Raw genomic sequence first — 13477 nt, forward strand, 5'->3', positions numbered from 1 at the left:
TCTAGCATCCTCAGGGGAGAAGTTAACCCGAGACACCTTTGGTAAAACGGCATTGCTAGTTTGTTCCCCTTCAGGAGCGAAGGTGGGTAAATGAAACCTGAATAAGTTGCTTTGGGCTGAAATGATGCATTCACATGTTGCTGAAGTGAAAGAAGAGTACTGAGTGGTGCAGTTTGCCAAGCTTAAAAGTACTGCAACCTGCCAGGCTGTCTCCTGAAGAAATGACGTCCCCTTAAGAGGCAATTGTGGATCATTTACAACAGCTTTAAAAACGAGCATTTGCAATGCAATAGGTCTCGCATTTACTCGAGTTTAAGCTATTGGCATTGTAAATGAATTACTTTTTGTTTTAACAACATAAATAAAAGGCAAAGGCATTGGTGGAGGAGTGTGGCTCAATGTTTTAGAGCGGCAGATCCTGAAGCAGAGTTCTGGCCAAGGACCAGGGTTCGATTCCCGCCTTGGCGGGGCTCGGGCTCAATTTCCTCGGACCTGTCTATTCTCGCCTCGGTGCCTATTCTAATCACGGGCCCCACGCTGCAACTCTGGGCAATAGCTTGCTTAGCCTCCACACCGGCCCCAACAGCGCTTAGGATGCCTGGCTTCACCCAGGGGGTGCCCAGGAGTGGACACTTCACAGGGAAAGCCAGGAGGGGTTCCACAGCGGTATGAGTATCAGCGCCAGGAAACCGCAAAAGGCGACACCGCAAGGTGGCCGTCTGGTGACAGTGCGCTCTATAAGTACCTTGACATTTACATTTACATTTACCTTGTGGAGCACATATATGTGACGCATTGTTTACCCTACATTTCCCAATACAGTTTGCTTGTTTTGTGGCTAGCCATCACACATCTTGTTAAGGGTATTCCATGAAACTTTTACTAAGTTAACAAACCTTGTTTTAAAAATTGCCTCCTGACAGAATTGCCGTATAATTTTAAATGTAACAGACCCAGATTCTGAAGGTTATCGGGCATATTTAACTAGTCTCTGCCTCAGTTCATTCTGTTCCCATTCAGATGAGAAGTGGCCTGGCGGTCTGGTTCAACTTTCGTTTTTAGAGTAGGGTTCAGACTGAGTTGCCTATGGTTGGTCTCCATGAGGTGTAGGCATTGGACTTTTACTTCTACATCACATGCTTCCGGATGTCTTCGCCCAGCTCTTAGTCATTTGTTTGAAAGGATGGCTTATCCTAGAATTGCAGTATGAATAGTTTCCTCAGAATCACGGATGAGGGGTAAGGGGCGGAAATGCTGTGTGTCTGACTTTGTCATTAGCTAGCTGTGAAGGCACTTACATAGAACACAGAACCAAATCTAAATTATTGGTATTTTTGGATAATGGTTGTATGCAGCTCTTTCTAGGACCACCACCGTCCCCACAGCGTTTTGGGACCACCACCGTCCCCACAGCGTTTTGGGACCACCACCGTCCCCACAGCGTTTTGGGACCACCACCGTCCCCACAGCGTTTTGGGACCACCACCGTCCCCACAGCGTTTTGGGACCACCACCGTCCCCACAGCGTTTTGGGACCACCACCGTCCCCACAGCGTTTTGGGACCACCACCGTCCCCACAGCGTTTTGGGACCACCACCGTCCCCACAGCGTTTTGGGACCACCACCGTCCCCACAGCGTTTTGGGACCACCACCGTCCCCACAGCGTTTTGGGACCACCACCGTCCCCACAGCGTTTTGGGACCACCACCGTCCCCACAGCGTTTTGGGACCACCACCGTCCCCACAGCGTTTTGGGACCACCACCGTCCCCACAGCGTTTTGGGACCACCACCGTCCCCACAGCGTTTTGGGACCACCACCGTCCCCACAGCGTTTTGGGACCACCACCGTCCCCACAGCGTTTTGGGACCACCACCGTCCCCACAGCGTTTTGGGACCACCACCGTCCCCACAGCGTTTTGGGACCACCACCGTCCCCACAGCGTTTTGGGACCACCACCGTCCCCACAGCGTTTTGGGACCACCACCGTCCCCACAGCGTTTTGGGACCACCACCGTCCCCACAGCGTTTTGGGACCACCACCGTCCCCACAGCGTTTTGGGACCACCACCGTCCCCACAGCGTTTTGGGACCACCACCGTCCCCACAGCGTTTTGGGACCACCACCGTCCCCACAGCGTTTTGGGACCACCACCGTCCCCACAGCGTTCTGGGACCACCACCGTCCCCACAGCGTTTTGGGACCACCACCGTCCCCACAGCGTTTTGGGACCACCACCGTCCCCACAGCGTTTTGGGACCACCACCGTCCCCACAGCGTTTTGGGACCACCACCGTCCCCACAGCGTTTTGGGACCACCACCGTCCCCACAGCGTTTTGGGACCACCACCGTCCCCACAGCGTTCTGGGACCACCACCGCCCCCACAGCCTGAAGGAACCACCACCGCCCCCACAGCCTGATAAGGACAGGGCTTTAAGTGGGCCGGGTCTCGCCGGGTCTGAGCAGCGGCAGTTTTTTTAAGGGGGCCTCGAAACGGGTCTCTATCGGGCTCTGTGTTGTGCCCTGGCACAGGCGGTTTGTATTTTTTTTCCGGACTGCAGTGACAGCAGGCACATAGATGTGCGCGTGGGGAGCGTTGTAGAGGAAGGGAAATCCTTTAAAGAGTCATTTTCTCTCTGGATTTCCCTTCTCTTTTTGAAACTCAGAAGCAGCAACATTGTCGTGGTGTCACCAGGGCTTTAAGTGGAAGCTTTTTCAATATTATATACAAGCCATAGTTGCTGCTTATTTATCTTATGCAACTAGCAACCTTTGACAAAGCCAATAGTCCTGACTTGTAGGTATGATGTTACTTGTTGTATCCTATATCTGGATGCAATGACAGGAACAGCAAAATACAAGTCGGGCGGCACACTGTGCTTAAAACAGATTTTTAGCTTACATGTTTTAAGCCACACCCTTAATTACATTGACCACGCCCCTTTGAGAGACCCCCAGTCTTTTCATCTCACTTAAAGCCCTGGATAAGGACCACCACCACCCGCACAGCCTGATGAGGACCACCACCCACACAGCCCGATAGTATCACCACCACCACCCCCACAGCCTGATAGGACCACCACCGCCCCCACAGCATTCTAGAACCACCCCCGCCCCACAGCATTCTAGTACCACCACCAACTCTACAGCGTGCTAGGTTGTCAAATGAAAGCATGATGCCCAATTCACAAAACATTTTTTCACGAGTAACTATTTCTTACTCCTGGTAACTAGGGAATAAGTCAAACCCAAGTCAACAGTAAGACCAGGGTAAGTTCTGAGAATGCGGCCCTTGGGGTCTTGCCGACAAGGAGCATCCTGGCAACCCTTACATCATGTCGTGGCCTGCCCCTTGCTTTACCCCAGCCCTGCCTGGAATCTCCCCACCTATCTGTCGCTGTTGGTCGCAGCCCTGCCCATCTCCTCGCTTGCACAGTGTGGAGCCGCCCCCCACCCCTCCCAGTGGAGGCTGAGGGCAGTGTTCAGTGACGGGGCGTGTTTGCACCTCACACCTCAGGCACGTGAGATCTGCATGCCGGAGATGTCCGGCAAGTTGGTATTTGCACTGAATGTGCTGCAAACTTGTTAAGGGTATTCCATGAAACTTTTACGGAGCTAGCGAACCTTGTTTTAAAAATTGCTTCCTGACAGAATCGCCGTATCATTTTAAATGTAACAGACCCAGATTCTGAAGGAAAGTGAAAGCGCGCCATGCGCGCGTTGTCGTGAAAACGCCGCGAGCTGTGCACATTGCCTGTCCTCCAGGCGCGTGCACATGTCCTGTCCCCCTTCGGCCAAGAAACCGATGATCTCGTCAAGGCGAGCAGCGCATGCGCTGTCGCTAGGCGAGACCTAATGAAAAACAAGTCCGTAACCAGTAAACAGATTCTCCAGAAGATATGTGCTTCATTGACACAGATGTTGCTATCTATCATGTTGCAAGTCAGTGTAGAGTGGGACAGGCTGTTACCTTGCAAAAGTTGCAGATCCAATGTGACCCTCCTGTTTGCAGCTCCTAGAAAATGTTAATTTTGACTCTGCAGAACTTTCCTTGAAAAGCATTCTTGTTGTTTTCCATTTGTAGTCATTTGATTTGTAGCGTACACTGAGCTGCTTATTTATTCTAGAGGTGAGAAGTATCACCTGGCTAAGGACTGGTGGGGTGCAGGAACTGTGTCTGTTTTCCTCTATAAGGTGATGTTCTCAACCTCTAAGCCTAGGCTGAGAACTTGGATGCTCTGTACCCTTAAACCCATTAAAGGAGTCCCCCTTCCCCCCCCCCCCCCCCCCCCCACGCCCCACAAATAAGTTGGTTAGCCAATTGAGCCTATTTTCCTGTGCCCTGCACTCTAAATTTCCAGGTAGGGGAGCCAAAACCAAGGAAACGTTTAAGTACTAGGCAGAAAATATGAAACTTGATTCTCCATTTATCAGGAAACCAGTGCCTGGTGGCGAAAAGTGGTTTCTTCAGATCAAATCTAAACTAGGCTACCTCATTGTGGACATATTAAATTAGCATCTGAAATGCTGTAGCTGGCAGTCTGTTGTTGAATGTTCCCACAGTCCTAGCTAGATGTTTGCTGCTGTATATTGGTACAAGGCAAATGTTGTTGCTTGCTCGTTGGGGTGATTTTGTACAGGTAGCAAAGCATCCCCAAACATTGTGTTGGGGTACATTTTAGAATAAAACTAGTGGTATGCAAAGTTTCTGCTTTTTTTTTTAATTTATTTTTTTATTAAATGTATTTTTTTCATGTACTCCTATCAAAAAGCACTACAAAATATTTGGTCGGCTTTTTTAATAAAAATACCAAAAAAAGTGGGACACTAGCATAGCTCTTCATTTTCAGCATTTTGTACACAAGTATAGTTTGATATACATTTATGTTGTGAGGGTGTTGTCTGTTTGGAAAAGCCTCATAGCCTATTCACTCACATACAAAACTCTTCTTCTCCAGTATTGAATCTTTCATATTTTTACATGCTTGAATCTCTCTAGTTGTCATGGTGGGAGACCCACCGTAATTGCAACAAGCAGTGCTATGAATAAACGTTAACAGCCATCGAGAAAGCAATTGACATTGCTAACCAATGCACATTGTTTTAATAGAACCAAACTTCAGCCAATCGGAGACCATAGCCCTGAAGCATTCTTCCCCCTGCGGGGCCACCGTAATTCCAATTTCTAACCGTGTGTGAGAGAGTCTCCCTGATCTCTGCTCAGTTCTTCAACTTCAGTCAACTTTTGACCCTTGCCTTCTTCCAGAAGTGAAACATTTGACCTGTACAATGCTTGATGTTCATAGGAATTACTGCTTTGGCGGCCGCTGCACCATCGTCCATGTGCCCATCAATGGAACAAAAACAGGCTATTCTTCCTTCCTTAGAAGGGGCACCAGTGACCCTGCACGCGGACCAAACCTCTCCTAGAAAGGTTTCTCCATTGCCTTCTGCTCCTCTCCTCGAGATGGAGGAATCTGGAATGAAGGGCTTTTTGGAACAGCATACAGTCCCACACAGCTGAATGTAATATTCCAAGATGCGGATGAAGAGTACCTTAGTAGAGGAACTTCTAATAATTTGGAGGTAAATTATTATTTTTTTAGATAGCGGCTAAACACAGAAATGGCACCAAAGCGCACAGTCCAATTTGCATTTGTTGGTTCTTTTACTTGTTAAGTTTCAACTTCTCCGTAGTTAAATCCAGTCCAAACACAAACTGTACAAGGAAGGTGACTGGGTAACATCGATAAGCATTTTTTGGCAATGGCAGCCATATCTATTAGAGCTTCAAATGAGTTAGCCATTTTGGGACGTTACGATCGACAGATTAGGTCAGATTTGTCAGCCTTCATTGTGTTTTTGCCATAAGACAAAATGAAAGAGGCTAAAGAAATACTGCAGGAAAGTGAAAGGACTTCCTCTGAAATCATCGGTATGGCTATATCCTCCACGGCGTTTATGCAAATAGCAGATGAGGCTGTGTTAACCCAGCATGGGTGGTTAAAGGCCACATCCTTCTACCCGGAAGTTCAGGCAAAGATCCAGGATATTCTGTTTGATGGCAAACATTTATTTGGAAAGTATGTAGATAATGCGTACAGGTATCAACCCTACTCCCCAGCAGGGATATCTGCCTCCATACACTGATCACACAAGGAGATGATGGACGGAGTGCTGAAACTTCTCAAACACTCACCCCCCCCCCCCCCCCCCCCCTTCACAGATCTGGGTTGAATCCATCATCATTCTTTAGCTCACTTTGCCACCCTAGTTCAGACACAGCTATATGCAAATCAGTCTAGAATGCTTGTTTCGAGTCCAGGGAGGACCTGGCCTGGCAGTTCGGGCTGGACTGTTCCCATTAGGCATAGGGTCAAGACTGATTTGCATATGGCTGGGTTCAAACTGGAATGGCATGGTGAGCAACAAAAACGATGGATTTAGACCCAGATCTATGTACTGGGGTGAATGTATGACATTGTTCTGTATGCTGTCCATCAATTGTTTTTGCATTCAATACACTGCTCCACAGCAATGCAGGGTCTCCTCAACTTCCACCTATTCAAGGCAGCCAACATGCAGGTGGCCCCTGGCTGTGGGGAGGGGGCAAATGGAGCCCAAGAAGCGGCTAGACAGCAGTGATTATTTACAGGCACTTGTCACCTCGCAATCTCACCAAAAACCCTCGTGCCAGCATCTCTCCAACTCTTACAGTCATTGGAAGAGCATCTCTTCAGACAAATGGTTGTTAGACTTAATACATAACTGTTACACCCTGCAATTTGTTCAAAAAACCTCCCAATCAACCTCCTCCCATGAGAACGTATCGACATCTTGCTCTGTTAAAGGAGGAAATGCGTTCACTACTCTCCAAGGGATCAACAGAGAAGGTTCCTCTCCTGCAGTGCAACAAAGGTTTTTATTCTAACTTCTTCCTCATGAGGGAAAAGTCAGGAAAATGGAGGCAGGTTATGGATGTAAAGCTGCTGAACAAGTACGTAAAGAAACAACCTTTCAGCATGTTGTCTCTCGACCTCCTGCGCGTACTTCCACATCTCCCCCCCCCAATCATGTGAAACAGCAGTTCCTGAGGTTCGAGGTGGTGGGGTGACATTCCCAATTCAATTCAAATTCCTTCCCTTTGGGCTATATAGTCTGCTCCGAGGGTGTTCACGAAATGCATGGCTTCTGTGGTGGTGTTCTTAAGAAGAAATGCTTAACCTGTTTTCCCTCATCTGGATGAGTGGTTGGTCAAGGGTCCCACATACCACTTTGAATAATATTGTTCGTTTTTTATTGCTAGCGTCTTAGCTTTTGCAATATCATATGCAGTTAGTTATGGTCGCTATCTCGATATGTTTATCTTTGAAAAAAATCTTTTTCATAGCTTTCTAAATGAGTGGTGTTGCCTAACCCACCACTGTTTTTAGTTCGAGCCTGGGCAACGCATGCGCTGTTGCGGGACATGCAGTGTTGGAGTATGGCTTTGAAGCCCTGCCCGCTTTCCACCCATATTTGTCATTGGCTTGTGTCATTGTCCTTGGTAAATGCTGGCCCGCGTGTCATTATTAGGTGCGTTAGTCCCTCCTTGGTACTGCCTTGTCTGCATTTGTAACCTCCTATGGCGACTGGCCCTTTTACTTCGGATGCGATACGGTATGTCCTATTTTTAGTCTGTAAAAACTCTTTTCTTTAATGGATTTCTCCTACTGCAGGTACGACGTGCTTTCCTTGCCATGCGAACTTTCACTTTCAAGCAGCCTTGGATGATGGTGGCCGCTGCTTTGAAGTGAAATAGGTCTCGGATTTACAAGAGTTTGAGCTATTGCCATTGTAAATGACGATAGCTTAAACTCTCGTAAATGCGAGACCTATGCATTGCGAATGTTTGTTTTCTTTGGTACTGCTGACTACTCTGATTCAAGCATGTGAATCTATAAAAGATTCTGTACTGGAGAAAAAAGTTGCTTAACTGTACTTTGTGGCTCTCGTATTAATATCTTTCATAGATTCAAATGAGACCTTCCCACCTCCCCTCACGGTTCACCACTCTAATACCATATACATATGTGCGTGTGTGTTCCTTTTAACACTCATGCTTGTATGGTGGCCCTGCTGGTGAAGAGTGCTTCAGGAGTATGGTCTCTGATTGGCTGAAGTTTGGATTTATTAAAATAATGTGAATTGGTTAGCAATGTCAATTGCTTTCACTACAGCTGTTAGAGTATATTCATAGCAATTGCTTGTTGTGATTTACTGTGGGATTCCCACCATGATGATGGGGAAGATTCAAGCTTGTGATTCTCTGAAAGATATCCATACTTTAGAACCACAGTGCACATGTAAGGAACTTATTTTTTTTTTTTTTGGTTACTGTCTGAAGGTATCAAGATGGGTGTGCTGCACTAACAAAAAAGATGCATCAGTTTCACCATAGACTAACACTGGTGTGAGAAGTTTTACTCCGGTTTGAAGGAGAAAAACATGAAACTTCGCTCTTGTAGTAAAAGATTTGTACGCTCTTGGGTAAAAGGATGCATTTGGCATATTTCTTTAGTATTCTGCAAATTGTTGTAGTGCAGCTGCATCAGACTTGGTTGAGCATTGCTGTCCCCTGTCCAAGTTCCCATCAATGATCTTCAGTGAAATTTTTATCTTTCTATCAAAAGGCATCTTTGATTCCAATTTTTGATGTTCGCTTAAATTCTTACTTTCAATTGTGTGTATTCTCAAAATAGTTAGCTTACTATGTGCCAGGTATTAATTTAACAAATTACCTAATTGTGCTTGCTCATCCGTTTGAGGTGAAGCTCCTCTACTGCTTGGAAATAAAAGGCGCTTTGGTCCCACTTTATACCTTCCTGTACCGTCCTGACTGAGGTCAGCATGAATCCACACAGCAGCCAAATCTGGGAACCCCTAAACTCTCACACTAGTGGTCTCTCAGAGCTGCACCCCTGGTCCTACACTTTATTTTAGGTCTTTGACCTGTCCTTGCACAATGGTTACTTCTGGTTAGGAGCATGGGTTCAGCACACCCAATCCTTATCCTACATTTTCTGTTAGACTGATACTTGGTGGAACTACATTTTTTGAATGAGTCTGCTAAAACTATGATGCAGAATGCAGTATGCCCTTGGTCATTACGCGTGAAAGGAGATATTAACTAGATAATTTAAGAAATTCTCTTGAGTGAACCATTATTTTTACACAGTAAAACGGGCCCTTCAATTCACGCATTAAGGGTGAGGCTTGGAAGGATATAGCGTTTTAGAATTTGCTGTTTTGGATCTGTAGTCTTCCTGCTGCAGTGGGGCTATGAGGTCATGGCTAGCTGATCTAGACCTTAGCCTATATTTAATGTTTTATTTCCACCCATGTTCTGAAGGTCTCCAAGAACCTCCATAGTTCAGGAGCAACGTTGTATGTACTGAGTAGGATTCATCAGTATAGTTGGACTGGTTTCTTTAGTATTCAGTCTTCCAGGCTTGTTGAGTAGTGGCCTCTGTGTACTCCTGTCTTGATATCAGGGTAGCAAGCAGGTTTTATAATCTTAAAGCAACGTTAGCATTACTTGACTTTTTTGATCAGTTCTAGGGAGGTGCATTTTCAACAGCTTAAATGTTTGAACATTGATATGTTGAAACAATTTATTTCCATATGTATTTTCTTAAATGGTGTTTTCCACATCTATACAAGCATACACTTAGTATTTTCCAGCAACTGTAAAGACAATAGTAATCTTTGATCGCATTAACTGAGATCACAGATGGACAGCAAAACGTTCAATGGATTGGAATGAACTTGTATCATTCACAGCATGGTTTCATAGTAATCAATGTAATTGTTTCAAAAAAGAAAAACTGAATTATCCGCAGCCATTTATGTCTAACAACTCCTAACTCATCTGTTCCTTTTCTGTTCTTGTTTAGCTCATGTGTGCTGTTGTAGAAGGGGACTCATCATACGCAAATTTATCTTTGCATGCCCCAAAGAATCAAGTTAGAATTGCCAACCCACATTCCTTGTGTATAGGAACAAAAGTTTCCCTAGGCACTTTAATTCCCATTGGGACTTATTCAAAGGGGTGCAACTAGAGTCCCCTTGTACGGTGAGTTTGGAGACACCAAAGCAATGCATGGTGTTAGTAGCACAAATGTTTATTTTTTCCTGAGGGAGGTTAAATGTTTCTAAACCGTATTTTCGCTAACGCTTTTTGTTTATGGAAGTGATTGTTTCCCCTGCACTTAAACTATCCTCCTCCACTTGCAGGCTCTCTCCTAACACTATGGTGACACCGCATAAGAAGAGCATGCTGGGAAATGGGAACTATGATGTGAACGTTATCATGGCTGCACTACAGACCAAAGGATATGAAGCAGTGTGGTGGGACAAACGAAGGTAACATAACTTTCTGCAAGTTCAAGATCTGTTGGTACCTCACATGCATAGCCCACCATGGAAGCACAAGTAATGTGCTGATTAAGTTAAAATGCACTGCGAGTGATGCTTTTTGTGGCATAGGAGTTTTTATCTCCGTGGGTATTAAAGTCCGAATTGATAGGTACGGTAAACCCACGATATGTTTCACCGCACTAAACATTGGAAGGTACTGTTTATTTCCATTAAAAATGATGCTTAGATTTATGATGCGTTTCTCTGGGCCAGGACAGGATTTTTAGGTTTGTGTATAGTGATAAGATACAGAGATTCCACTTATGTGTAGGGAAAGTGGCCAGTGCTGGAGCCTACTGGTTAAACATGTAGGGTTCTATGGATGTAGGTTTACCAGGGTCAGACAGGCCTTTTATTCCACTGGGCATTTTTCCAGTGGGCAGAAGTCCAGGTTTGACACCCTAGGGTGCCCTGGTGCCTCTATCACTTTCCTTATCACCCCGAGGTTAATTGCAGCAGGCACAGGGATGATTCAAAAAAGGGAGGGAGTGAGGAGGAGATTGGAGAGAAAGCAATGAGAGATAGCGAGTAGAGAAAACAGGTGGATGGAAAGAGAGAGAGAGTGCATGTGAAGACGAAGGGAGCTATGCTGGTTTGAACATTTTTGTCAGGGCTGCTTTTGGTTTCCCACAGCAGATATATATACAGTGCTAGCTAGACCCGTGTGTATCGGAGCGCTTTACAAAGGAAAATAAAAATTGCACTACATCACAGGACATGAGTATGCATAAAGATATAAGCACAGACATCATACTTATGTATACAGTGAAGGGGGAAAAAATGTAGGCGGTTGAAAGTCAGATAACCATCTTCCTTGAAGGTCGGAGTGAGAGGGGAGTCCATTAGGTTATTGATGCCTTGGTTGGCTGACTTGGTCAGTAACGTATTGGTTGAGGAGCAGGAGTTCCTTTTTGAAGCAAGAGAAGGGGGCGTTACATCTGAGGCAATAGGGAGTGCGTTCCACATCCTGGGAACGTTACCAGAGAAGGATCGTCATTGGGTCGTTTTCCTTTTCAGTTTCGGGGGGATGAGAAGAAGTGAGATGGTGTTTCTCAAAGTTCTGGATTTTCCAGCACATTTATGCCGGTGGGTGGTGTTGGACATGGCCATTCTTAGGGTAATTTAGTCCAAAACATTTTGCTTTTTCCTCCTAGTCTTTGCCAACTCTCTCCGCATAACCTTCGGAATCTGAGCACTGTCCCACTGTAGTACAGAGGGAATGTGCATGCCTCCACCTCGCCCACACTGGGCAGGGGGTGCGTACATGATGGGTGTAGGTGACATACCTCCATGCGCCTCGTAAACCGGTACACCACATACCTGGGGTGGGTATGGCACTGGCTAGTATTGGGACATAGTACTGAGTGTGCCACCCATCGGGTAGCCTGTCAGCCCTTTATTGGCTCTGCCATTGCAAGCCTATGGGGGCACCCATGCCTAGGTTGGCTCACTTGCACCTCAGCCAATCCTGATTGTGTTGTCCCATACCATGAGGCCACCCAGGGGAAGCCCTGACAGGCACCTGGGGGGTGGTAGGCTGAAGAGAGGGCAGGTACATATGGATGTTCCCTGCCAAGGTAGTGAGGAACCCCCAAATTGGGCTTTCCCTGCCTTGGAGTTTGGCTCTTCTAATGGGGAACTCCTGGGCTGTTGCCAATTCTCAGGGCCCGGGGCATGTCCTCACTGTCAAGGCAGTATGGAGGATGCACCCTGGCACCTATGGCATTTTGGATAGGTGCCTGGCCTTCCATTACGGGCTGGTGAGCATATACATGCATCTTCGGTGTTGTAACCTCCGGGGCAGGCCTGTGTCTGCATGCTTGCATCTATGGTGCTAGTGGTAAGGTTCCCAGTTCGCCGTTGCTGGCCGGGAGTGCGCAATTGCTCCCGTAAGGGCGTCCACCCATGTTCAGCTGGTCTGGGCAGGGTGGTGTGTGCGCACTTGCAACAAAGGTGCCAGTGCAAGCCATGTGCTCAGCCTGTCCTTGCCGGGTGAAAGTGCGTGTGCCCTTCCTACCTGTGTTGGGAAGTGGTGCTAATTCAGTGTTCTTAAACATGGGCTGATCTGTCATTGCAGACTGATGGGTGCTCACTGCAATCTATCGTGAGTAAACACATGAGCAGCTTGCCATTGTGGGCCGCTGTATGTGCTCTCGTGAATGTGTGTACCGCCTGCCTATGCAGGCTTATGCGTGCACACAGACACACGTATTAGTTAAACCCGTGTCCAGTCTGCTGTGCATACTCGGCGGTGCACTTGCTCCCCTCGTGCTGGGGAGTGTGTGTCCAACCTGCCAGTGCAGGTCTCGGTGTGCCATATTGCACATGCGCCCAGGTAACTGAGGAATACCGAGGTGTGTTTTTCACTACCTATTTGGCTTGCTCTTCCCATAGGTTAACTTGGGTAAGTGGTTGACATTACTTCGGTTGCAAAAGTGAATTGCAGTTTAGCAGCTTCATGTTTCCCATCAATTGGGTCGCCATGCCAAACCCTTTCCATTGGTAAAGTTTTTTTGGGCATAACTCGCTTAGACATGGCACTTACAGAATATAGACATTTCTATGCTCAAAGAGTCTCGTGGACCGTGGTGCCTGGCTACTGTGGACACCCGGAGTCGCGAGGAGCACATTTGTGCATTAATAAAGCAACAGCCATAAACTATGGACATCCATGGTCACATCAGACCTCTGCCATTTGAGGGCCGAATTAGTTAGATTGGAGAGAGAGCTTTTGACACTTCATCTTTAGTGGGACCATGATCCGGCCTCTAGTCGCTAAGATCTGCATTCCATGGCAGACAGGCCTACAGTTTAGGGGAGACCTCTGTAGTTCAAAGGGAGACCCCTTGAACTTCCCCAAACTACAAAGAAACGCAACAGTATAACTACTGGTACCATCCTTCAGCAAAGGGTGAGATTCAACTGCGGGACTGAAGAGCCCGGACTGAATGGTGCACATTGCTAGAGGACTCCGTTGTGCACATGGAGGATAACTGTCCGAATAGTGCTCGGA

The 13477-nt window shown here is 46.8% G+C and overlaps 1 protein-coding gene across 3 annotated transcripts in view; it reads left to right on the forward strand.

Moving 5' to 3' along the window:
• The window catches only part of JOSD1 (Josephin domain containing 1), a 115135-nt gene that overhangs the window by 82568 nt on the left and 19090 nt on the right, over window positions 1-13477 (forward strand). For all 3 annotated transcript variants that reach the window (XM_085601287.1, XM_085601288.1, XM_085601289.1), the window contains one exon: window positions 10282-10410. In XM_085601287.1, the coding sequence (XP_085457413.1) occupies window positions 10282-10410 (129 nt within the window). The remainder of the gene's footprint in view (window positions 1-10281; window positions 10411-13477) is intronic.

Source organism: Triturus cristatus, chromosome 4_2 (genome assembly GCF_964204655.1).
Source record: "Triturus cristatus chromosome 4_2, aTriCri1.1, whole genome shotgun sequence".
NCBI classification, from domain to species: Eukaryota; Metazoa; Chordata; class Amphibia; order Caudata; family Salamandridae; genus Triturus; species Triturus cristatus.